General features: G+C 36.2%; 1 protein-coding gene across 4 annotated transcripts; it reads left to right on the top strand.

The window, feature by feature from the left end:
* Positions 1 to 844: 844 nt before the first annotated feature.
* On the top strand, positions 845 to 22222 carry mki67 (marker of proliferation Ki-67). Of its 4 annotated transcripts, none has more exons than XM_015346913.2 (16): positions 845 to 1152; positions 2105 to 2237; positions 2556 to 2637; positions 2737 to 2852; positions 3289 to 3361; positions 3824 to 3884; positions 7163 to 8296; positions 8771 to 9018; positions 9372 to 10599; positions 10845 to 10966; positions 12037 to 12208; positions 12712 to 12828; positions 13914 to 14956; positions 15590 to 15656; positions 16708 to 18945; positions 20255 to 22222. In XM_015346913.2, the coding sequence occupies exons 2-16, from the start codon at positions 2146 to 2148 to the stop codon at positions 20368 to 20370; spliced, it is 6909 nt and encodes a 2302-aa protein (XP_015202399.2). In that variant the 5' UTR covers positions 845 to 1152; positions 2105 to 2145; the 3' UTR covers positions 20371 to 22222. The 4 variants fall into 4 exon arrangements, with proteins under 4 accessions (XP_015202399.2, XP_015202398.2, XP_015202397.2 ...); XM_015346912.2 differs by having other exon boundaries at positions 3821 to 3884; XM_015346911.2 differs by having other exon boundaries at positions 3806 to 3884; positions 20258 to 22222.
* Positions 22223 to 25726: the final 3504 nt, after the last annotated feature.

Genomic DNA, 25726 nt, shown 5'->3' with positions numbered 1-25726 from the left:
GGATATTTAACAAAAAATGAAACAAAAAAACAACGGACATGAATAATTACTTTCTTGTAAATGATTAATTTTTCATTCATTAACATGTGTCTGCAGAATATGTAACTAGCTCTAGTTACAAATTCAGAAAGTTACAAAGCTCGGTATCTCCTCGGTTTACCTGATTGTAATTCTATATACTCCAATACATTTACAAATGGCATTGTGCACAAGTGCCTTAATAAAATGTTATTTGCCTTAAATACGTTCTTGCTTATCTTCTGTCAACATACACACCTATATTTCTTTAAAAATTAACATTACTATGCATGCAAGAATATTGTTAACGTATTATCAACACATATGCACTATATCGTGTAATTTATTAGTGGGGGGTTTGGGGGAAACTGAAAGCTTTCTAATGTAACATTTTTTAAAGAACCCTCGGGTAAAATGACATTCCTGTTTAAAATAGCAAAAAAAAAATCAGTACTATGAGTATAAAGCAAGATGCTTTGTGCACATTTCTAACAACATTTGCAATTAAAAAATATATGACAAAAACATTTTCACCACCCTCCAAATAACCTTTACTTATTCTATATTTGTTTTTGTTTCAACCCCTCCTCTCGTCACCGCCAATAGGCCACCTGACCTGTCCGTTAAAACTTTCTTTTCTCGCTCTGTGTGAACCCGCGCAATAAGATGCCTGACAGCCAATAAGAATCCTTCGCGCGGAATTTCAAAACTTTTTCAAATAAGGGGCGGTTACTCGCCAACTACTCTTAACCCACAACTGCTAGAAAATAGTCCCTCGGATTTTCATCAGATAATTATTAAAGTGAAGCCAAGTAGGAGGCGATTAGTACAAAATAATCTATTTTGTGCAGGTTTTGGTGGAGTAAATCTATGTTTATATTAAATGTCATGCTTAATCTTGCATTTGGACTTTTATTTTAGACCGCGCAGGGATACAGTTAGGGTAAACAAAGGTTGTGGAACTAGTGCGCCTACTGTAATGCGCGGCAAGATTTTATTCAAGGAACCTAGCGTGTAGAGAGGTGTTGTAGAACACATCGGGTTTTATTTTGGATTTTAATTTTTAAAAGCATTTTATTTTCCAACTTTTAATGGACAAGAAGACATCTTAAAACTCCTTTCAACATTTGACAGGTATGACGTTGATCCCTTTTAAGTACTTTTCACTGATATTGCTGGTTGCGATATATATTTCTAGAAATGTAGCTCGTTTAAACTGTAGTTGCCCGCCAATTTCGATTACTTTTTGTAAAAGGACTTAAAGTTGAAAAACTAGTTCGTTTGAGAATATGGATAAGCTTTTGTGAAATGTAGTGCATGTTTAAGTTTTAGATTGTTTGCTTTTTAATGTTTCCGTATGTAGAAAACTGGAGATCAAGTTCCGATATTATTCTGATAATATACTTAGAAGTGCCGGACTTATACCCAATAGTGATTGTTTTTAGGAAGCAAAATGGCAGTTGTCACCAAAAGCTTCATGAAACAAGCATATGTATCGGTTTGGTTAGGTGTCTAACGCCGAACTTGTCTGTGTTATGGGCGATATCTTTATCCAAATTCAATACTTTCTTGTAATCTAAACCGCGTATGTATTCTATGTGTTCATGGCACATCGGGAATAGTCTCTTAGTAGCTATCTGTTCTGTGTAAGGCAGCGCAGTGGTGGCCCATTAGATTGGCTGAACTGGTTTGATTGCTGTTGTTTTTATTTTACTATTCTATTGCATATTTGCTTTATCGAATCAGCTAGTTAAAACGACGAATAGATGCTTGAATGCCGTTCATGGCCTGATCTGTTAGAAGAGCCGATCTTCCGAATAAGAGATGTCAGTAAGGGAGAAAGCAGAGTATCGGTTCAGAATCGTGACTCGGAGCAGAGAGGGACGCTGCACAGAAACTCGGCTCTTTCCGTCCCGGCAGAGAGAGCCGAGAGATGGGCTGACTGTTACACGTGGTTTGCATCGGCGAACTACTACTACTGTACCTGGGCACTTTTTTTTTATAAGCTTAAAATGCTGAACTTTGATGTGTGGTGTGTGTCGTAACCTCGAGGAAAGTATTAAAGCAGAGCTGTTTATTTTCCCAGCTCTTTTTCGTGCTTTGTGGGCGAGAGTTGTGCAGGTGACGATGCCGCTGCATGGGAAGATAGTGGTTATCAAGAGGAGTGGGGCAGACGGGACCGAGTTTCCGCTCACTGCGTCCTCCTGCCTGTTTGGAAGGTGAGTTTTCTTTTCTGAAGGATCCCCCTACGTTACAGATGGCAAAAATGCGCCCCGAGTTACTGAAGGTGTATTAAAGCGAAACATGGGTAACTGCTATCTTGAGGTTGTTGTGTCTGATGCTCAGAAGGAGGAATACAGTTGGAAATCTTACTTGTGCTTAGCATAATGTGTAGAACTTTTATTTTAAAGCTATCTCCCATTGCCCATTTTAAAATCTTGCTCTGCTCCGGCTATATGTCCGTACAGGCAAAATGACTTTCATGTGTTTTACTGAGGACATTGAAAACCTTTTGGTGCTTTATCTTTTCAAATTAGGAAACCAGATTGTGATATTCGGATTCAGCTGCCTCAGGTCTCTAAAGAACATTGTAGAGTTGAAGTGAACGAAAATAAAGAAGTAAGTAGATGCATTTTTGAAGGTAATGTAATTTGAAGTTTTTGTAAAAGCTACTGAAATATCTGCCTGTTATGATTGAAATGTTTTTCTTTGTTTCAGGTCATTGTGATAAATCTGAGTACGGTTAATCCCACGCTTTTAAATGGCGAAGCAGTAAAACAGTCGGCACTTCTAAAGCATGGAGATCTGATCACAATTATTGATCGTTCCTTTAGGTAAGTGTCTTTTCTGAAACTGATGCAAAGTCTGAAATCAAACCCTTGTTTTTGTTACTGGTGGCTACAGATTTAATGGGGAAAAAATCCTAATGTGACTTTTAACATGTCACTTGTTTTTTTTTAAACGTTTCTAAGGTCATATCAGATGAGAAGAGACAAAAATACAGGAAATAGCATACAATTTACCTTTTGTTTGTAATATAAAAATGAAAGTGGTGTTTTGTAAATGTAGATCCTCAAGTTATCTGTCTGCAATATCCAACTGAGAAGAAAATACTTGTATCTGTTAAAAGTGGTATTATTTCTTTCTTGTTTTATGGTTAGAAATACTATAATAAACATTTGTAAAACTAAAAACTCCTGTAAGTCCTAATGTACTTAATAGTATCTTCAGTTTTCTTTTTTGCTGACACTACTTTTTTTTAAACTTCAGGTTTGAGTATCCACCAGAACAAACTCCTAAAAAGAGGAATCAGTCTGCAGTAGAAAAAAATGAAAAGCTTCAGGTATTTACTATTCTTGTTTTTAAATATATAATTTCTTGTTAGTGCAATTTTCTTAAGAGGCAATATATGTTGTTTCAGCTAAGATGGTGACCATCTTTTAGGAAGATGACAGTTTGGCTAGAAATATGTGCGTAGTATGCTTTAACATTTAAAATGTAGTTCACACTTAGTGTGTGGTGCCCTTTTAAAGCAATGTGACATAAAACAGTTATATGGCAATGAAAAAAACTTAGTGATACAGAGTTTGTGTTGCCCCAGTGATGCACACTGTTTGTTGTGTCTGCATAAAATATAAAAAGGAAAACATGAGGGACTAGTTGTATATTAGTATAGTCCTATTAATTGATATTAGTCCTTTTCCTGGTCTATAATGTGCCCTCTAAATATTGGGATATCCTAAAATTTAACATTTGTTTTTCAATTTGTTGCATGATAAATTTACAGGTGCTTCATGTTCAGCAGGTGAAAGATGCAGGTCGTTTGTCTTCTGGAAATAGAAGAACGTCAGCACAGTTAACTTCAGGTTTGAAAAATTAACTGAACAACTCCCCTATTACTGTATCTTTTTTTGGCTTTTACACACTTATTTTCTCGTCCAAAAAAAGCAGTCTGTGAAAATATCATTCAAAGAGTAAGATCTTGCTCAATAGCATAACTGTTGATTGCATTTCTTGGTTTTCTCTCAAATTTCAGATCTCTGGAATTTGTTTGACCTCCTTTGTCAGCAATGAAAAGCAAGCTTTTCAAAGTTTACAGCAGCCTGGTTCCTTGATGCAAACCAAATCATATTATTGATGCTGTTCCAGTGTAATTATTGAATTCAACTTTAGTTTTTAATACCAGTCCGCTTTTGCTTCTCCTCTAGAAATCTTGTTCATTGAAAGGTGGCAAAGTTTGCTCCATGCACTGTTAACCCATTTTGTACTGTTAAGAAACTGGTGAAAATCAGGAATTGACCGAGTCAATCAGAGAAATAATTATTCATAAGCCCCAGCTTGTACGTGATTTCTAACGATGTACCCGAGCAGCTGGTAACCAGAGGCATGTGAATTCTTTATTCTCTGGCACAGCTTTGTTAAGAGGAGTAATTCAGGCACACTTGGTTAAAACAAAGATTTATTACAATAAACTACACAAAACATACAACACACAGTTACATTATATACAGTTTTTATTGACCAGGCGTTTCAGAGGCCTAACATTCTGGTCACCCAGAAAACCCCAGGCTGCAACTAAGCACTAAACTCTTAATATGCCTGCAGGGGCCTCACAAGAGATGAGCTGCCTTCAAACTAAATACAATGCAACCTGCAGTTAAATCTTTCTCTGCACCCCAGATGCCACAAAATAAATGGGAGCCTATATCCCTATCCATAATATGCACACTAATCAGGAAAGACATTTCTAACAGGTATCTTTTACCCAGAAAACCCAAGTTCCCTAAAAGCAGAATCACACACTCTAATAAGGTTCAAATTCAAAGGTTTGGTTTGGATAATCAATTAGTAGGGGCTCTCGCCTGGTGCAAGCTTGCAAGTCCCAACTCCTCTGGACTCCTCTCTCTTCTCCCTGCTTCTCCTTGTTTCTTCCTCCACTCCCTCTCTTATTGTGATGTTATATTGTCTCTTTCTGTGCTGCTCCTTGCTACTTATTAATCCACAACTTACCTAGGTATACTAAGAGACACTTCTGAGTCACCTAAAGCTGTAACAATATCTTTTACTGCATTTACGTGGTTCTGTTAACTCATTTTAATTAGTGTCTTGCTTGGGTGATCTTCAATTTATTTTTATATAGCGCATTTCACAAGGTTGCCCCAAGGCACTTGACAAAGCTGTGTGAAAATACATGACATTAAATTACAGAAAAAGAAAAAGCCAGAAGACAACGGAGGAGAGGAAACAAAAACTCCTCTGTAAGGAGTCTAAAAACCTCTAGGGGTCCAAGGTCAACTGGCTTCCCAACCCCTCTGGGCATGCTAAGATTATACAATTCTAAAAAAGTACTAAATATGGAGTATTGGGTCTTCCATCATGTCCTTCTGTGAGCCAGTACTCCATGCAGATCTCTGTAGACCAGCAAATCCTCCTAAATGATAGCTGTATTTGCGAAGATCTTAATCAGACATTGGAACTTATACTGTTTGTCCAAGTTCATTGGTTTGTAGAACAAGATTTTACACTTGCCAACAGATGGTGACTGCTTTTACAGTAATGTATAATGTTCAGCATGTGAAACTTGCATGATGTGGAGGGGGATCTTAGCTACATTTCAGACACTATTACACCTTTGCAAACTGATTTTTCACTGTTTTTTGGACCAGCAAAGTAATTGCTTTGTTGACTGGGTAGTATAGCTTTTTTTTTCAACAAACCTTTACACATTGCTATTTAGGAACTAAAGACCCTTAGGTTTCTAAATACCATTTGATGCACTGAAGGGATGATGGTTCTTTGTTTATTTAAATGATGAAAGATTTCATTTTTGCATAATTGACATATTTTTAACCTCCAGTGATCGCCCAGTTGCCCAAAATATTTTAGTTTTCTTTTTTTTTAATCCAGGTGCTTTTGTTTCCTCCCACTTCCCAAGTAATGTGGTTTAAATTTAATTGGCTTCACTAATTTAACCCTCCTGAAGGAGTATGGGAAACTTCATACTTGGAACTGTTATAGACCGTTCTGGCTTTGGAGCTGTGGAGAAACAACTGCATCAGTTTGGAGTTGCTTCTCATTAGATTCTGCTCTCATAGTCTAGCAATTATTCACCTAGGAATCCTTGTATCTGTTGATTTGTGGCATTTTATTTGTCCGTCTTTATAAAGACCATCACATATCTCATTAAACTTTTAGATTAGGGTACTTTACCCATCTTTGTCATGAATTGTAATAGCAATGTCAAAATAGAATTAGAAATTCTTAGTGACTTGTGAATTTATCATTACTGTCTCAAATTGTATACATATTAAGCTATTCAAAGTGATTTATTGATTATATACAACAAGTTTTACTTGAGATGGCACTCGCCTGAGTATGAAAAATGCTAAAATCTTAAATGAGTTACACAGGACTGGATGTCAACTAGCTCGTGTGCACACTGATCCCCTAAAAATTGAGTGCTCCTTGAGTGTGGGCTGAGCTCTGGTTTAACTCTCTCACCAAATGGGGTATAAAAGCCAACTGAAGAGTTCATTTATTTTCAAAAACACATAGAAAGAAATACCCAATATATGTTAATATTGTTGTAGTTAGTCTTCCTAGTTTTATTTTCATTAGTTCATTTGTTTTATAAAAAAATCAAATGTTATTGGGATCTTTTTCTCTACGTAGATTTTTTCAAAATGTTCTACTGCAAGTGTACATGTATCTTTAGGTTTAGCTAGAAATGTTAGTCTTGATTTAAGAGTGTTGAAAAGCATTGTCGTCAATTGATGTTTTAACATGACATGAAGTGCTACCATCTGGTTGCCACTTACCAATCTGTGAATTAAAAACATTAAGGGTATTACATGTACGATTTAGAGTCCCGTAGGAAGTTAAGGCATGGAGTTAGAAGATGAATAATGGATTGAGACATTACCTAGGTTAAGAAAGGGCAAAATATACTATACCAGTAAACTAGCTTAGCCTAATTTCAAAAGTTGATTGAGTTGGATTTTAATTTTAATATAGTACATGGTTGTAGAGACCATGATGGTTAGCTTTCAGCTCCTGTGCTTTCCACATAGTTATCAGATTTTATTTTTATACACTGTTCTTAAAATGTCTGTAGTGTAATAGTGTTTTTTGTTTTCTTTTACAGATGCTTCTTTTGATTTAAAAGAGGACCAGGACACTGGATGTGAACCTTCTAAAGATCAGGAGAGTGAAAATGCTGATTTGGGAGCAAAGGAACACAACCCGACTGAAAATAAGACAAAAAATTCTCCATTTTCTGAGCTTTATGAAATGGTCAAGCAAAATATTTTACCCCGTAATAGGAGAAGTTCTAAGAAATCTGAAAGATCACCATGGAAGGTATCCGGATGTGCAGATCCAAAGATACCATTGTCAGGATGTGAATCAAAGGAAAGTATGCACACCAAAGTGATAGAAATGGATAATCCTGTAGGTAAATCTGAAATTAATGAGGAGTTAAATGCTAAATGTGCCCCGTTACATGAAAGTACTAACGAAAAGACCCCAGCTAAAAACACACAGCCATTTGTTGGTAGTGAAACACTGGCTGAAAGGGAAACAAATCCTGCAGATTCCAGTGGAATAAGTATTGTATCTGCAGAAAGTTTAAATGGAAGGACACCTAAATCTACTCGAAAGAGTAGAAAACTGACATCTGAAACATCAGATATTGTTGCCAGTATTGAGGCTTCACTAAAAAACAAAGATGAAACAGCTGTAGAGATGCAGAAGGGTTCTTTCATGCCTTTCACAGGGTCCTCCATTGATGAAAAAAGTCCAAGAAGAAGTCGCCATATCCAGACTCCTGCAAAGTTGGCTGACATAGCGAACAAACTAGAAGAGAAGACCATTTGTGTTTCTCAAAAGAAATTAAAACCAGGTACTCCTCAAAGGTGTCTTAATGCTGAAGAAGTGGTTAGACAAATTATTACTCCTGAAAATAAAATAAAAGAAGAGGTTGGTAATGTAGAAGAACCCAAAATGCCCAAAGGAAGAAAAAGTACACAAAATGAAACTGCACCAGCTGTATCTCTGCGTTCTGTATCCCCCAAAAATCAAAGGAGAAACAAGGCAGCAGAAGTACCAAACCAAAACAGCCCTGAAATCATCCAAAATGCACCACAATTAAGAGTATCGCCTAGAGGTTCAGCTCGCAAATCTCCAAGGAAGTCATCTGGAAAAATACAGCAACCCCAAGATACAATTGAAATTGAACCAGCAGCTCCATCTAGTGGGAAAAAGTTAGCGGTGATCACAGGTATGTCCATTTTGTTTCGCTTTTGATTTTTATCAAAAATAGTGTTCCATATCTTTCTGAAACTTAAGTAGACTTTATACTGTGGGGTTTTTAGAATAGTTGCATTTTTGATACATGTTTGTTTTTTCTGATAAAACTGTCAGATGTAAAAAGAAACACAGATGCGTTCATTGTAAAGTATGTTTTATGTACTTGAGATTTCATTGGAAAATTCCAACATGATTGTACTTCAGATATGAAGATATGAAGGTTTGGTACTTCTTACAACTTAGTTCTGATCCAGATAGTACATATAAAAAGAAAATGTCGCTCAGGAATACTATAATAAAACCTTTGCAACTGCACTGCCGAGCCCAACTTAGCAGCAAAGGCCCTGTTGTCTTCAAACACCATGTCACTTACCATTGACATTACTAAATTATATCAGTATTTAGGAGAAAAGTATAAAAGGTTTTGTGAATGTTTTCTGTTTAGATAATCGGACATCTAGCAAGAAGCGCAAGAGTGGAGGATCCGAGGAGAAATCATTAGGGCCACCCCTGAAAAGAAAAAGGGTATCCTTTGGTGGCCACTTGAGTCCGGAACTTTTTGACAAACGCCTGCCTCCAAATTCCCCTTTGCGGAAAGGGGCCACACCACTGAGACGTGGACATTCCTTTGGCAGCAAACAACCTGCTTTGAGGAGGGCATCTACAGTTTGTGTTGTGAAACCTTTGATTAAGGTAGGTTTCTCTTTCTAGAATTCCTTTCCAAGATAACTTGTTGTTGTTCACCTATTTTTAACATAAAAGTGTTGACTTCACAGAAATGTTCTCAGATGTTGCAGAATTATTAATTGTTGTAGCTGCTTTTCTCTTCCATTCCTGTTTTCATCCTCAGTTTTTGGATGTTCAAAGAACATTCAACCATTGTGTAACACCCATCTTATTTTTGTGTAAGATAGTAAGCAGGTGAAATAGAGCTATAATACTGTACCAACTAGAATATTAAAAGATACTCAGTTTCAGAAATCTTGCATCATCACCAGGCTGTATAATTATTTCACTAAATTTTATTAACTTAATGTTTTTTACAGGAGTTAAATGAAGAAAAAATACGTTTGAAAAAACAGAGTCCAAGAAAATCTCAGAGTCCAAGAAAATCTCAGAGTCCAAGAAAATCTCAGAGTCCAAGAAAATCTCAGAGTCCAAGAAAATCTCAGAGTCCAAGAAAATCTCAGAGTCCAAGAAAATCTCAGAGTCCAAGAAAATCTCAGAGTCCAAGAAAATCTCAGAGTCCAAGAAAAAAGCCTACACCTGCTAAAAAGTCCACAGAATTAGATACTGGAACACCTTTGAAATCTGATTGCCTTTCTTCACCACAGACTGTTGCTCCTGAGTCTATCTCAACACGGCGCATGAAATCTGCCTCCCCTGCTCTGTCTGTTTCAAAGTCTCCTTCACCGGCCCAGTCTGTGGGTAGCCCACGTGGCAGGAAATCCCTCACAAATGCAGCAAGTTCAGCCTTCCCACCAAGTTCTTTGTCCAAGACTCCCTCGCCTAAGAGACGGTCTCGCTCTCCTGCTACTGAACAAATGTCTGCTGTTATTGCCAACATGTCTCATGGCCATGTATCTGGTGATATTCACTCACCCTCTTTTTCCAAGACCCCTTCTTCATCTAGAAAGGCAGCCAGCACACCTCATGAGAGAGCTGTCTCTAGCCCTGCCATGGCCAGCTCCCTTGACACCTCTTTATGCAGTTCAGGCACTCCTGCTGCTTCTACAGCATGGTCTCTCTCTCTTGCAGACTCTGTAGCCAGAACACCTCATGGTAGGAGATCTGGTAGTGGTGCTGTGAAGACACCCTCCCCAGCTAACTGTTCACTTGACACCACACAGAGCAAAAAGACTCTACGTAGTACTGGGAAAATGCATTCAGCAGCAAATGTCCATCATAGCACAGAATCTCTAACTGGTGCTTGCAAGACCAATCTTTCTGTAGAGTTGTCTGCAGGTTATGTCACAACACCAACCCCTCCTAGAAAGACTTCGACAGCTTCATCACCGAGCAAAAGTCCAACAGTAAGAGGCCGCTTCTCTGTTTCGCGCATCAGCACTCCTTCACCTGTTGCTGATCAGAAAGAGAATGTAGCTGAAAGCATTGTTTCTGAACAGCTGAGTAGCATAGTAACACCTAAAGTTGAACCAAGAAGGAAAAGTATGAGATCCACATCAAAGAAATCTTCCAGCTTCCGAAGAAAGAGTGCTGTGCTTGATGCTGTTCGCTCAAGACGAAGCGGAGCTTCTCAAGCTAATTTAAAAGGTAAAAATTTAAAGGATGAAATGTGAATGCAGTCTTAATTTGTCATGGATGTCAAGATGTATCTTTAACTAACTAACATTTTATTAGTGGCACTCACTGTACATTGATTGAAGTTCTTGGTTGATGTAACATACACCCAGAATAGTTTGCCAGTGAAATAGGAACAAAATTTAGTGAAATCTGGTGTAAAAGTGCAGACATTCAGGATATACAATCTTTTCTGTTCCCATTTTTCTGTGTTTTAGTTACGCATTCCTGGGCAGATATTGTAAAGCATGGTGCTGCTAAATGCCAGGTGGGCATTCCTGGTAAGAAACGCAGAGTGAAAGGCAGAACCATGAAGAAAGTTCCAGCACAGACACCAAAGGTAAAGTTACATGGTTATCTCAAACTTCAGTTGTGTGGATGTTTGTGAAAAATATTTAGTTTTCTTGATGGTTTAGTATCTGACAACTAGTGTCGCAGAGAAAGGCTGAATTAAAAAAAAAACTTGCTCAAATCTGTATAAAAATAATTAAATGCTCTGTATAAAAGACATTGAAAGAGATGCATACTGGGTTTACTTGTGTGTGTGATGCAATTACAATACATTTGTGGATGAACAGGACACAGAATACCTTTGCTGCAAATTTAGTGTAAACTGTCATTAAGATAAAAAGTAGTTGGTTGTGTGCATGACAAACTACAAACATCTAGAACAATGCCTCTGCTTTCTTTTGGGAAACAAATTGTGTTATGCTACTTTAGTAGGATAGTTCCTTAACCTTTTTCATTTAGAATAATTGGAGGAGCAAAGACTAGTCCAACTAGTGGCAGCAGTAAGGTGGTTGCTGGCACTTGTTAAAAGTGAAATGAAGGGCTGTCAATTTATTATACTGAATGCAGAGAGGGCACTTGCACAAGATGGCCACACAAGGTGGAAAATGGTATATTTGACTTTCATAGTCTTCCTTATTAAAAACAATAGATTCCCAACCAAACACATGTTGGATTTGTACATAGTTACATTAAAGGTGGGTAGCTGTGTCAGCATTCATAGGCTGCAAAGGAACAAGTAATAGGTTTAGGATATAGGAGCCCTGAAGAAGGCTCCACGGCCGAAACGTTGTTCTCTTTCTTCTTTTTTTCAGCATGGAATAAACCTATTACTTGTTAGTTACATTTAAGATTGTTGTAATTCCTATGTCTGTAGGAACATTTTTGCCATAATAAAAAATGCAGCCATTATCGCAGCCCTACATTCTTGTAAGAATTGTAGGTTCGCAAATGATTTTTGGCTGATTTTGTGTTCATAAATACCCAGTACCATCATGAGATTAACAAGTTTTTTTTGTACATTTATAAATTTTGGATTATAATTGCTTCAGTTTGAATAATGTTGGCTAAATGAACCATAACTTTAATGTTTCAATATTAATTTTTTTTTAATTTTTTTAGACTCCAGCTCAGAAGATACAACATTTTAGTACAGGACATGCAGATTCTCCGGTTACTATTGTCATTGGAAGAGCTCATACTAAAACTGTGCAGCAAGCTGGGTGTGTTCCAAAGCTGGTTCAGAACACTGCACTGATGAAAAAGACCATGGAAATGAATGAGAATTTAACAGGTTTGGTAACATTTTAAGAAACCCCAATTAGCACTCCAACTTCAGTGTTAACTGTTATTACATATTCCACATCGTAATTACCATTTATATCCCTTTAGAAAGAATTTTGGCATTATACATAAAAGTTATTTAAGCATTTTATGTGGGTTTTAGAATGTTCTTTTGGTACTAAAAAAAATACTTAATCTGAAGTTAAATTTAAATTTGATATGTATTCAGTTAAATTTAAGTTCATATGGAGTAATTTAAATTTCAAGATTAAGTGGAAAAGCAATTTACCCATGCAAGAATTACCTGGTTATTTTTAAAAATCCACTGAAGAGGCTTGTGATTTTTTTATCTTGAAGGCTTATGTTTGCATTTTGAAGGATGATAATAAATCATTAATTTAATTTAAGCATTGTAAAAAGCATCTGTACTGTTATTCTTAATAAGTTTGCAGTGGTATAAAATCAGATCTCTGGGATCAAAATTTAATTACTACAAAATGAATTTGTTTACAGGCATTGCAGAAATGTTCAGCACACCTGTGAATGACCTACCAAAGCAAACTGGGAAATCTGGTGCCTGTTCTTCACCTTTGAAAGAAGCATCTGTTATGACTACCCCTGAAGAGACAGGTATATCATTGTAGCCAGTAATGTATGAATTCAGGTTTGGCTAAGGAAGGCTGGGCTAGACTGTAGTTTTTTTTATGATTGGCGATTCTGTGAAGTTCGAGATTATTTTAAAGAAAATGTCAGTCATTATGGTAAAAAAAAAACCTCCAGAAATTGTTGTATATGCAAGAATGCTTAGTATTCACAACAAGTAATTTAAGTTTGGTATGACTAGTGGATGAGTGGTTATAAACCAAATTGATTCAGTGCCTGCCATCTTAATTTATACACCACCCAATGAAATGAAAACAAACAACATAATTGAATGAGTTGTGAAATTTGAAGCTTTGCTTAAGATTCTGAATTAGATGCTTCCATTATACTTCCAAAAAAGTAACATTTTTCTTGGATTTTTTTTAATGGGATATTGGAGGTGTAAATAAGCATGCCCTGCATGTTTTCTGGACATATGGGTACACTGCAATGCTATCAAGATGACCATATAATATTTTTAGATTTTAAGCAGCACATTATCCAATACGTCAGTCTGTGATGTTTGTGTTGCTGTTTTGCTTGGGGCAGACTAAAGGTTGAGGATTGTGCAGTAGACTTCTATTGGTATCCCTGGAACAATTCCCAGATCTTAGTGTGAGCTGAGAGTGGTCCTGCAGAAGAATTGGGTTTTACAGGACTTGCTGCTTGCAGAAGCCCGACATGCAGTGTGTAGGTGTAATATTTTTATCCGAGTATGACTGTTGTTCGTGCTGGTAATTATCAAATGCAAGGCCTCAGTTTATTTTAAAATGTCTTTTGCATATTACTCTCTATCAATGCAGGCATTTAGATATTTTTAGCTTGGATTTTATAGCCTGTTGAAGACCTGTTTGGCATAAAAAGACTGATGCGCGCCCCAAAGCAAAAGGGTGAGGCATGAATTTGGTATTGGCAGACTTGTAGAGTCCCCTAAGCAAAGGTTTCATTAGTTTGTGGTTGGTCACAGTAGTGGAAGTTTAAATGTTTATAATTCGTGCCATTCCTGTTACTAATCTGCACATTTACAATATTGTCAGTGTTTTTGTGGATTTATTAGTCTGTTCTTTTTACAGGTGAAATGGTTGTCTCCCCTTTAAGTCCTACTAGTACCATTAAGCGAGGAATGTACAACAAGGATGCTGTTTCTCGTCTTCTTCAACAAGAAAAGGATTGTAGTTTAGTTAGTATTGAGACTTATCATGAGAAGCTGTCCTTCTGTGATGCGTCTGTTCAGGATTTAGTGACAACTCCTAAGGAAAGGGTTGAGCATGTAGAAACGCTTCCTTTAGAAAGCGGTGAAAAAGCCACAAGACCAAAAAGGACTAGAACACCCAGCCAGAAGACAGAGCCGCTGATGCCTTTAACAGGAGTTAAGAGAATAATGAAAACTCCAAAAGAGAAGACAAAACAGGTTGAAGATCTAAGAGGTCTCAAGAGGCTACTGAAGACTCCCAGAATGCCAAAATCAGCTGTAGTTGAAGATCTTGTTGGAGTGAAGAGACTATTTAAGACACCCAGACAGAAGAGTGAACCAGTGGAGGACATAGCTGGAGAGCAAAGAATGATGAAAATGCCAAAAGTGAAGGGAGTCCCAGTGGATGATCTAGTTTGCCTGAAAAGATCGTTAGGTACTCCTAAGCAAAAGGGCGAGCCTGTTGAAGACATGGTTGCCGTAAAACGATTGTTGCGCACCCCTAAGCAAAAGGGCGAGCCTGTTGAAGACATGGTTGCCGTAAAACGATTGTTGCGCACCCCTAAGCTAAAGGGCGAGCCTGTTGAAGACATGGTCGGCGTAAAACGATTGTTGCGCACCCCTAAGCAAAAGGGCGAGCCTGTTGAAGACATGGTCGGCGTAAAACGATTGTTGCGTACCCCTAAGCAAAAGGGTGAGCCTGTTGAAGACATGGTCGGCGTAAAACGATTGTTGCGTACCCCTAAGCAAAAGGGCGAGCCTGTTGAGCATGATTTTGGTATCCGCAGACTTGTAAAGTCTCCTAAGCAAAGAAGTATCCCAGTTGAGGACTTCACAGGGCTACCAGAACTTATGCAAGAGCCATTGCAAAACACTGGCCGTGATGCAGACTTTGGTAGAACAGGGGAACCATCTAAAGCAAAGGCAAGTATATACAGGGTTTGAATAATTATGTAGTATTTGGGTCCATATGAGGCTGTTTTGCTATTCTTCAACTATGTTAACTATGTTTCAAAGTCATTACAGATTTTGAATTTGTCATGGCTTGAGTCCTGACATGGTTTCAAACCATATAAAATATTTAACTTTTCCATAATCTGGGCAGTTTTCTCATTACTGCTTAGTACATATTACTTAAATTTCTGAATTGCTTTTTTTCCCTTGGATTTATACTGTGATTATTTTCCACCCAGTATCTCTACCTTGTATTCTTTTACATAGGTCAACATTGGTCAGCAGTTGATGCAGTATCTACATTTTGGGAATTGCTTTCTTAAATGATGTAATCCGTGGTTGACAATATATTGCTGATGGTTTTACAAACGTAAAAAGCATACATTTGCTAATGACTTCTGACATTTCTGGTTGCTTTGAATAAATGAAAATAAGCTCTGAACTCATGCTGTTGTGTAAATATGTGTATTTAATGCAATAGAGATCTGTTTTTGTGTAAGAAATTGAAGGATGAATACTGTTTTAAGCTTCTGTTTATTTTCTACTGCTGGACATAATTTATCTTTATAAAAATTACTTTTTTGTCTTGTACTTTTTTTTTAGATATTGGAACAAGTCCTTTCTCCTAAAGAAGGCAAAACTTCAGGGAGACTTGCAAAGGGAGGTGTTGGTGAGTATTGAAGCTGTTTTTAAACTTTTTACTGGCCTTTCCTTCATTTTCACTGCAATTAATCAATTTCTCATTTATAAAAAGGGGTGGATGAAGAATATCAATATTGAATCTGATATTTCTGCTGAAAATCTTTCTTCAGTTCTTTCACTGCCAGACTACTTTGATACAGTGTCCCTAAAGATCTTTTATTTGACTGTTATGTATAGTAGATAGCATTGGTACTATTTTTAAAAGATGTCGCTCAATAGAAGCCGCTTTTCAAAAAATACCTGAATAAGTTGCGTACTGTCCATTTCCAAACTGTTTTGTGGTGGTCAATTATATCACAACATTGTGCCCAACCCCCATTTCTATTGTGTATACAGTATATACCCACGTTTGGGATGGTTACATCAGTGAAGTATGTTTTGAGTCAGGAGGACGTAACCATTTCTGAGTAAAAAACAACTTATAAGAAATGAAATGCAGAAAGACATCTTTCCATGGATTAATTTTCTTAACGTATCTACAGATGGTAACAGTATTCTCTTTAAAGTATTTCTGAAATTTGTCTAGAAGGGGGTGTACAAAGGCTCGTAACCTGAATGAGCTGTTTTAACTTGCAGGCTTCTGGCATAATTAGAAGTGTACTTTCGTCCACCCAAATTCTAATTGCCTCTTTCAATTCAGAGTCGTGGGGGTGCTAGAACCTATTCTAACAAGCAGCAGGTTAAAGACGGGGTTCACCTTGAATGCAAGTCCATCACAGGATAGACAGACAGACACAGACACCAGGGCCAGTTTTGCCAGAAGCCATAGGAGACCCACACAAACACGGGGAGAAAACACCCAGGTCTTGAATGTAACCCAGGGCCCCAGCACTATGAAGCAGAAATACTAACCACTGTGCAACCATGCTTCCAAAATTAACTTTGTCGAATATATGTGGTTTTGCAACAAACCACTTAAATTAGAATCTCCACATTTTCTGTTACTGTTTCATATATATTATTGAAGGAATTTAAGAAAACATGACTCTGCATCTTACATTAAGCTGTTTATTTTACAGAAACAAAAGAACCGCCTGCTAAAATTAACTGTGAGGAGCTTCAAGAGGATAGACACACTGAAATATCTGTGCCTTTGTCACCCAAAAAGCTTAGAAGGGGAAGGAAACCACGGCAAAATCTAGAAGCTCCTAATGAAAAGCTGGCAGGAAGTGATATCATGGAAAATAAGGCTGTATTATTTTCTCCTAAGACATCAAAAAGAGGAAGGAAAATAACTGTTGATCGGGCTGAAGTGTCAGTAGAAGATCCTTCTGGAAAAAACCCTTTTGTATCTAAAGAGAACAAAAATGCAGAAAAGGTTGATCAGCATGCTTCAGGTGCCCTTAGATCGGAAAGTGAAAATGTGATTGAAGTTGAACACACGGATGCAAGCAATTTAGAAGACATTCAGATGTCTCAGGTTCCTGGAAAGAGGCCCTGTCGTCGTAAAATCACAGGAAAAGCCGAAACCTCTGATAAGAAATCAAGAGGGAGGAAGCCGAAACAGAATGTCTGTCATCAAACCTCAGAAGAAGCTTCTCTTGAAAATCTTTCTGTAGATATTATGAAGACCTCTGAATTAAGAACATGTGAAATTACAAACTGTGCTGACAAAGCAACTACCACCTCCTCTGCTCCTGTTAAAATTTCTACAAGAGGTAGGAAGTCTAATAAAAGTACTGAACAGACTCAAAAAGTAGGGGCTACATCTCCCTCAGCAATAAGACGTGAAGGGACAAGTACTTCAGCTGTAGAGAAGGCTTCATCCCCTGTTCCGGTAAGAAAATCTCGAAGGGGGGGGAAGGCTAAACAAAATCTGGAGGACTTAGAAGAAATCAAACTGATGCATTCTGAGAAAAGCCTTGCTGAAACCTTGGTGACACCGCCAACACTGAAACGTTTAGGTTGTAATAACACTGTAGATGCTAATGAAATACTGGTAACTGCTTCCCCAGCTCCTGTAAAGAGAGGTAGAAGAGGAAGAAAGACTAAAGAGATTTTAAATCAAGATTTTAAATCCAGTGGAGTAGAGAACATATCTAAAACTGAAACCAGCACTTCAACTGAAAGTCTTTCTGAAAAGACTGAGGTTGAGATGACTGGTTCAACAAACAAGAAATCTGGAAGAGGGAGGAAGGCAGGTGGTTTTGTGCATGATAAAGATCAGACAAGGACAGTGATGCAGTCTAGCAAGGCTAAGAAGACATCAAATGATATAGACAAAACAGAAACTTCAGCCTCTGTGAAGAAACTTAAAACAGTTGCAGCACAGCCAACCCAAGAAAAGGCTGTTTCAGAAGTATCCTCTTCGGCCATTTCATCTTCCTCAGTGTGTGACTCGGTGGACTCTGCAGAATCTTCGGTTCCAAATATGCAAAATGCAAGAGGGAGAAAACGAAGGGCTACCACTCAAACAAACAAGGAAGCATTGCATAATATTGCTGAATCTACATCCCACAAAAATGGATCTGTCCAGGAAAACTTGATTTGTGACAACAAGTTGGAAAGTGAGGGGGAAAATAAATTCCAAAAAGATGAAATGAAAAGGATTTATCCAAAGAAAAATGTAAGTTGGAATTCTATCTTAACAGAAACTCCAAGTAAAGGAAAGTCTTGCAGAGGCAGGAAGCCAAACGCAAAATTATCTACCAAAATCCAACCTGGCGAGGTGGAGATAGCCAGTTTTTCCACTGATTCTTTCACCGCCTCAGAGTTAACTCCTGACCAGGCAGGTGGAAATCTAGACCAGAAACCTTCAGATAAAACATCTTCTGAAAGACAAGTAAGAGCATCACGAAGGCACATGGCTAAATCTGACATTACAAATGGAGATCTTGATTCTGTTAAAAAAAGAGGAATAAAAAGAAAACTGACAAGTGAACAGGTTGCTAAAGCAATCACAGAAGAGTCATTATCTGAAGCTTCAGATATGGGGGTCCCTCCAAAGAAGACCAGAAGTAGGATGACAAAGTCTAGTATTTCATCCATCCCTGTCCAAACTCAAGAGATCTGTGCTGTGCCTGAAAAAAAAGGAAGGGTGACAAAACTGTCAGCACAGGATAATGAAACAATGGCCAAAAAAAATGTTAAAGATCAGATTGTAGAAGAAAGGGAGGCTCAGCCCAAAGAAATAAAACTGAAACTTGCTGGAAAGCTAAAGACGCCGGTAGGAGTCGGAAACCCAGGTGATTTACCCAGGATAACCAGAGGGCGGCGTGCAGCTAAAGCAGATAATGCAGCAGTCAAAGAATGTAAAAGTAAGTATTGGCTCATGAGGAAATGTACTACAAGCCAGCTGCACATATTTAAATAAGTATAGGAGTTGAAAGGGTTGCAGCTAGTGATTTTGTTTGCCTTGAATTGCTTCTCCCAGTGATAATTGATAAAACTTTCAAGTTAATGCATGGAAAACTGTGCCTATAAAACCAATTGTATTTTATATTTAAACTGATGTACTTTCATCATTATTGATTCCTTAATATGTACTGAGATCAAAAAAGTTTCACTTAACACCTGCAACAAACTAATCAGAAAGATATTTTCATAGCAGATTCAGTATTTTATGGATATACATTGGTAACTTCATTATTCAGGTTAGCATTTACAAAACTACTGCACTGTATGAATTGTTTTGTATCTTTCACTATGCACTTTGATTTGGGGGACATGCTTCCAGATGTGGGGTGTGTTATAGTGTTTATGGCTGGGTGCTGTCAAAAGTGACATGCCAGTAAAGGATACGGCCATTGTTGTGAGCTGCAAGTGTACACTTTATTAGGTTGTAGATAGCTTGTTCAAGAAAGCATACGTTATTCCGTTTTCTTCCACAAATGTTCAAAGGGATTTGAATCTGAAAAGTAGACAGTCAACAGAAATCATTTCACATATCTCAAGAAAGAAGTCAGTTGCCATTACTGTACTTTATCGTGTGGACACCTGCTCAGATGATCAAACCCACTGACCTTCCTGTTGATTGGTCTTTTGTCCACAACAGTTCATGTTGTGCACATCTACATCACACCTCCATCAGAGCTTTATACAAATCCACTAATTCTTTGTTAAAAAGGACTTTTGTTAAAAAGGGACTTTTTGTAGTCTGCAACATGCTTATGGCACAAAACAATGCTCTCTTGACATGGAGGTAATGATGAGTTTTGTGCATACTTTCTTGGCTTACATAAGGTATAGAATTTAGTAGATTAAATCGCATATTGCCTTTATCTAATTAACTTGATAATTGGGTATATTTGTGTTAATGTAACAGTCATTTGGGTATATCCTGGTCAATCATGGATTAAAATGATGCCAGAACTGTTTAATATTTAAAATCAGTATGTTTTATTTTCCCTAAAACATACATATTTTCATTTTATCATTATAGCTACAATTCGTTTCAGATATGAAATTAACCCTGTCTTGATAGCTGTACTTTACATAAAATATTCACATATTCAGGTTTCAGCTTGTTGGAAATGGGAGTAGTTATTTAGGCCATATAAGACTACTGTGTGGAAATTTGGTTTGGAAATGCTTTTTTTACTTATATTCCTTTATCTCTTTTATTAGCAGATGTGGATGTTGCTGAAAGTACAATACGGGGAAGAAGAGCCGGGTTACAAAAAAAGGTGGAGAATGTAAAACAAGCTGAAGCCAAGACTGTCAGGCGTACAAGGAGAAAATAATTTAAGGACTTTTGTATATATTTCGGATTTAATTTTTTGCAGTTTTGTAAACTGTCTGCTTAATCATTCTTGAGCTGTAAATGCAATTTTCAATTTTAATAGATTTTTTTTTAATGTTGTCTCCTGTCTTTTCTTTGGGCTTTGTGCCAGGACAAGGTATTTTTGTATATTTGCAATGTTTTATGCAGTTGAGCATACAATATTTGCTTAAGTCTAGGGGTTTCCTACAGAACTTTATGAAATGCAGAAACTTATTTTGTTATGCTTAAGATGTCTAATGAAATTTAAGATTATGTATTTTAAACATTTTCAGAAATGTCATTTTCTACCATTATAAAATAAATTTTGTAGCTTTTTGTTAATTTCATACTGTTGCTTAATCTTGTTTAGGTCGCAAATGTCAGTAATAGTGCTCTCTAATTGTACAGACCAACGTTTGACTTGGATCATAATTTCAGATCATTCCCTGCAATGCCGTCAATAACTTCTTATCACATGTGAATACTATCAATATATTAAGCAATTCAGTGAAATGTATGGAACTTTTATTTAAAATAGTTCCTTAGAGAGTTGTACAAGAAGTGATTTACATTATTAATTTTTTGGATGGCTTTTGGGATCATTTTAGTAGTAGTTTGAAGTAGTTTTGTGCTTAGTCTGAACAGTTTTGTGGACATTGCATTCTTATTTTATCTGTATGAGCTTTGGAAACACTTTTAAAATTCAGAATTGTTAAAGACATTTTTCATTGGTTGTTTTGTATTTAAGCTAATGCACAGAATGACGAAAAACCATCCCATCATGAACCATATCCTACCTCCAGTAATCCATCATAAAGCAGTACAGTAGTAAAGTTGATAAATAAGTAACATTTTTAAACTTTGAAAATGAGCCATTTGGTGTTTCATCTAGCTAAGTTTGTTTCCATAACAAAATACCAATGTGTTCATTTGTGTTCTTTCACACATTAACTTGTTAGTGCTTGATGTGGCTTTAAGTAAAGTTTGCTTCATTTGAAGTTAGTTACCACTGATGACCTAGTCATAAAAAGATTTTAATCAAATTAAATTTGCCAAGACCATTTATCTGCTACAAAAGGTTGTGATCTTCAGCATTTTGTAGTGTGAAAGCTAGATGTATTTTAGGTCACCTGGGAATTCTTGACCAAGTTGTGAAAGTGTCACAAACTTTCATTTTTGTTCAGTATAGCATATTCTTAAAACAATACATAAAAATAATTTCACAAATACAGAACAGATGGATATTCACACAATACTTGTATGTAGTCACCCGAGCAGGCTGGTCTTCAAAAATAAAGTGGATAAAATGATCTGCCATTCTTCAATGTCATGTTTTTAACAGCAGCGTTATGTATTGCCCTTTGTGTTAAATTCACAATTTATCAAAATACAAAACTTCAGACATACATGAAATATAGACCTATACATATGTTTTCATTTACAGATGAGTTTTGATATTGCACAATTTGCTCTTAGGTGCTTGTCCAGGAAGATAATATGCTTACTTTGAATCCAGCTCCATTCAATCTAGTTTGTCACCTTCTGAAGGCAAGATACATGTAGTGTATAAACATTTGAAACATTTAAATAACACTTGGGTTCGTGTAAAATAATGGTGGATGATTACATTATACATTTTTTATATTAACTAAATAATGTTATATCTTTGGAAGGGTATGCTCTCTTAAGTATCTTTAAAAGATCATTTCAAGCTTGGCACTATGTTTTTGTTGGTTTTGTATTAAAATGTGTCTGTACCTTATTGTAATGTTATTTCACCCCTTTTTTTATCCTATACTTTGAAGTCAAGAAAGTAAAAGATCTTATATGTAGGCCTCTTATTTAATTGAAACTTGCAAAAAAAAATCAAAGCATTTTGTCTTAAATGTTGAAGGTGAGTATAAATTTGGTATCTTATTTCAACATTACTATATTTTGTTGCACAGAAAGATAGTTTTATGTGGTTTAAGCCTATTAAATTGTTCTTAAAAGGATTGTAGAAGTGCAGAGAAAGGTGACCAGTAATAGTAAAGTTGTTAATCAGTCTTATTTTTTTCATATTAGTAATTGCTTTTTTGATGATCTTTGGGTTGACGTTGATAAGCTGTTCTTCATAATGTTCTAATTAGACAATATGTAAACTTTGGCATTCAGTACTCTCCTAGTGGCTTTTTCAAATGATGTTTGTAAAATTTGTAATTTCATATTAGAGATTAAAAATTAAAAACTGCAGGAGACTAACATTAAAATGAGAATTCATTTCAGGCAAAGCCCTATAGACAAAATTCACCCTAATAGAATTGTGCATTAGGGGCTGTGAATCATGATCTATATTCACACAGGGGAAGACTTGTCAAAACCAGTATTGTTAGTCTGGAGTTGTATGCACACTACTAAGCCCATCAGAGAAGTCACTTTAGGGAGAATGTGAACATTATCAAAGAACAGTAAATTAGCAAGAAATTAAAGCATATACTCTTGCATTTCCAAAACAAAAGATTCCTTCATTAAAAACCTTTCATCAGTGGTTTAATATTCATAGCTGTAATTTACATAACGAAATCAGTTTTCACTGATGAGAGACGACTAAAGTTTTTTTTCTAATTTCTGTTTGAATGTGTGCTCTATTTTTGATTAAAAATTCTTTCCACCAGTTGCACATAGCTGAATGTATTTGGTAAGTTATCTTATTTCTGTGCATAATAAGGCTAACGAGTGTGAGTAGTTATCTGCAAAGGAGCTTGGGTCATAGAGAGGGGTGAGAATTTTCAGTGTACAATTAAAAACCAAATGCTTCTAGCTTTCATTCATTATGCAGAGACAAATTTATTAATTTAATTTAATTTTATTAATGGTAAGAATTTTATTGTCCTGAAGGTGTATATATATACCTTTCTTACCAAAGAAATTTTGTTTTCACATATTCTTTCTAAAGCTCTGTGTTGATATGTAAAACAATGAATAGGGATACAGCTGCTAAATGGATTAATTTAACATTTTTGGATTAAGTAACTAAATGACACCTTGAGCATGCTGTAGTCATTTAACTAGTATTAAAGACTAGTAAGGACAAATCACTTACGGGATATGTAAACCACTTTTATACTGTGGTTAATTAATATGGACAATGTAGAATCATCAGTTAAAGGTGCCAGGCTTAATCGTGGAGAAAGGTTTCACAGAATATTAATGGCAGCTTACATTAACAGCACCTGAGGTGTGTGCAAAGTTACATTTTACTAACTTCCTCACATTGATTATTATAAAATTCTTATTTTTGTTAAAGAATCTTATGTTGAATGTCTATTATTGTAGTGTCCATAATGATGACAAAAAATATAACATTTGATGCATTAAAATAAAACATTAAAAGTTTGCTAAATATTGTTTTGAACTTCATGTGTGGACTTCAGAGGAGACAAAATGCTTTATATTGGTTATGTTAATGAGTATACAAGGTTTTGTCAGTAAGAGTGGAATTTAATTATTCTAAACCTACCTGTTGAACAGATACAGTATGAGTGTGCCCCAGTTAATTTTAACACAAACCTCATGGCCATTCCTCCCTTATATAACCTGGCTTGTATTCCTAGTTTGGCTCTCAACACCTCTTATAAACCTAAAGTCCCCCAAAAGCTATCAGCTTATAATATCCTTCTTATAACTGTACTGAGCTGTTTCCAGGAATATTGCCCACAACTGGCATTTTCTTCATTAAGGACTTGGTTAATTGCATGGCTTAAACACAAAACAGCTTGTATCTTTATGTTTCCAAATTTAATTTAACCTTAGTTTCTCCTTTGGAGACCCCTGGTGTATCTTCACTTTGTTTACCACAAATTAAACTTTAGCTGATTGTTTACAAGACGCAGTGCCCCAGCGCATTTCTATAGTATTTTTTTAATAATTGCAGAGCAGGGATTCATATGCATGTGGCCCTCATCTGCATTAAAATTATACAATTAACTTTTGATTAACCAGCTCGTTCGTTTTTTTTTCTTTCCTTGCACTGGAGTGTATTGGATACTCTGCATTTCAATAAATACCTTTAAATTGGGAGCAGACCTTTCATTAAAAACCTTCGACTCGGGCTAAACAACAACATTGGCAGATAATCAGGGTCAAGACAATAGGAGAGGCTGCCAGGCTAGAATGTCATCTTTAAATATAACAGCAAAGATAAAAGCGTCCAGATTGTGCCTTATCAAAACACAAAAAAATCAAAGCTCTTGTGTCCGTGGCAAAATGCCAAGTGCTGGTGTCTTGGGTATCCATTGTTCAGGTTTTCGAGAGCAGTTAGATTTACAGAGAGGAAAAGAAGGGAAAAAAAATCCTACTAGAATGTTGCATCACGTAGTGCACTTATCTTGAAGTCTGACTATAATTATCAGGAACAATGTACTTAGAATGACTTTTTGTGGTATTTATGCATCCTAGACACCAGGAAAGGGAGATAATAGCATTAGGAAAAAAGGACTAATCTCTGAAGGCTCTGTCCATGACTGGAGCTTTCGATTCAATTTTCCCTGGTACTCTGGAGTGCCAAACAAGTGGAAAAAAAGAAAGGCTATACTTCCATTATTTAGTGTAATAATAGATCCCAACACGTTTTCTCCCAGAAAGATAAACTTCTTTGTGGGAACAAACAATGGCATCGGTATTAAACACTTCAAATAAATAAATATAAAGTTTGACATGTTTGTCTCCATTTATCAGTTACAGGGGACTAAAATATTGCATATAATTTATTCTGTAAACATGATCTACAGTATGCTGATTTAAAATGAGTATGTAATGGACAGGCTTCTTGCCTCTTAAGTATTTGATATTTTCTTAATTGTATTACTTTTGGCAATTATAATATACTCTTCTTGTGGTGTGATATCTGTAACTAAACCATTAATTTATCAGTGGTTATGTACAGTTCACTTTTGTATGGATAGTTTTTGAATGGAACCAATAGGTCAAAAACTGACAACTCAGTATGATACGTGTTCATGTAAAATGTCATTGTAAGACTACAAGTATAATAACCTAATGCCTAACCATTGCAAAACATTTATAGTACGCAAAGCAGAGGAACTGTTTTTGTTTTAAACATTTTAGTTAAATAACTGATTATATTAAATGATCCTTAATTCTACAATAATATTTAAAATATGGAACAGTAGATTAAATTTGGAGTCAGTATTATTGTCTCAAATACATAAGACATATAGTTGGAATTATTAATAATCATTTTGACTTGTTAGAATTACTGTAGTTTGTTAGAAACATGAAAGGAGAACTTATTACATCACACTGTTTATGACAAAAACAAATTAAGACAGTCATCA

This window comes from Lepisosteus oculatus, chromosome 4, assembly GCF_040954835.1.
Source record: "Lepisosteus oculatus isolate fLepOcu1 chromosome 4, fLepOcu1.hap2, whole genome shotgun sequence".
In the NCBI taxonomy this organism is placed as follows: Eukaryota; Metazoa; Chordata; class Actinopteri; order Semionotiformes; family Lepisosteidae; genus Lepisosteus; species Lepisosteus oculatus.
The sequence above is the reverse complement of the archived record's forward strand: the minus strand, read 5'-3'. Positions and strand labels throughout refer to the sequence as shown.

Excerpts from the sequence above, each read along its gene's own strand:
- mki67 (XM_015346910.2), top strand. The coding sequence starts at position 2,146 with ATGCCGCTGCATGGGAAGATAGTGGTTATCAAGAGGAGTGGGGCAGAC. Across the intron at positions 10,600-10,844 it reads TTCTCAAGCTAATTTAAAAG|TTACGCATTCCTGGGCAGAT; the intron begins GTAAAAATTTAA and ends TCTGTGTTTTAG. Across the intron at positions 15,657-16,707 it reads ACTTGCAAAGGGAGGTGTTG|AAACAAAAGAACCGCCTGCT; the intron begins GTGAGTATTGAA and ends TTTATTTTACAG.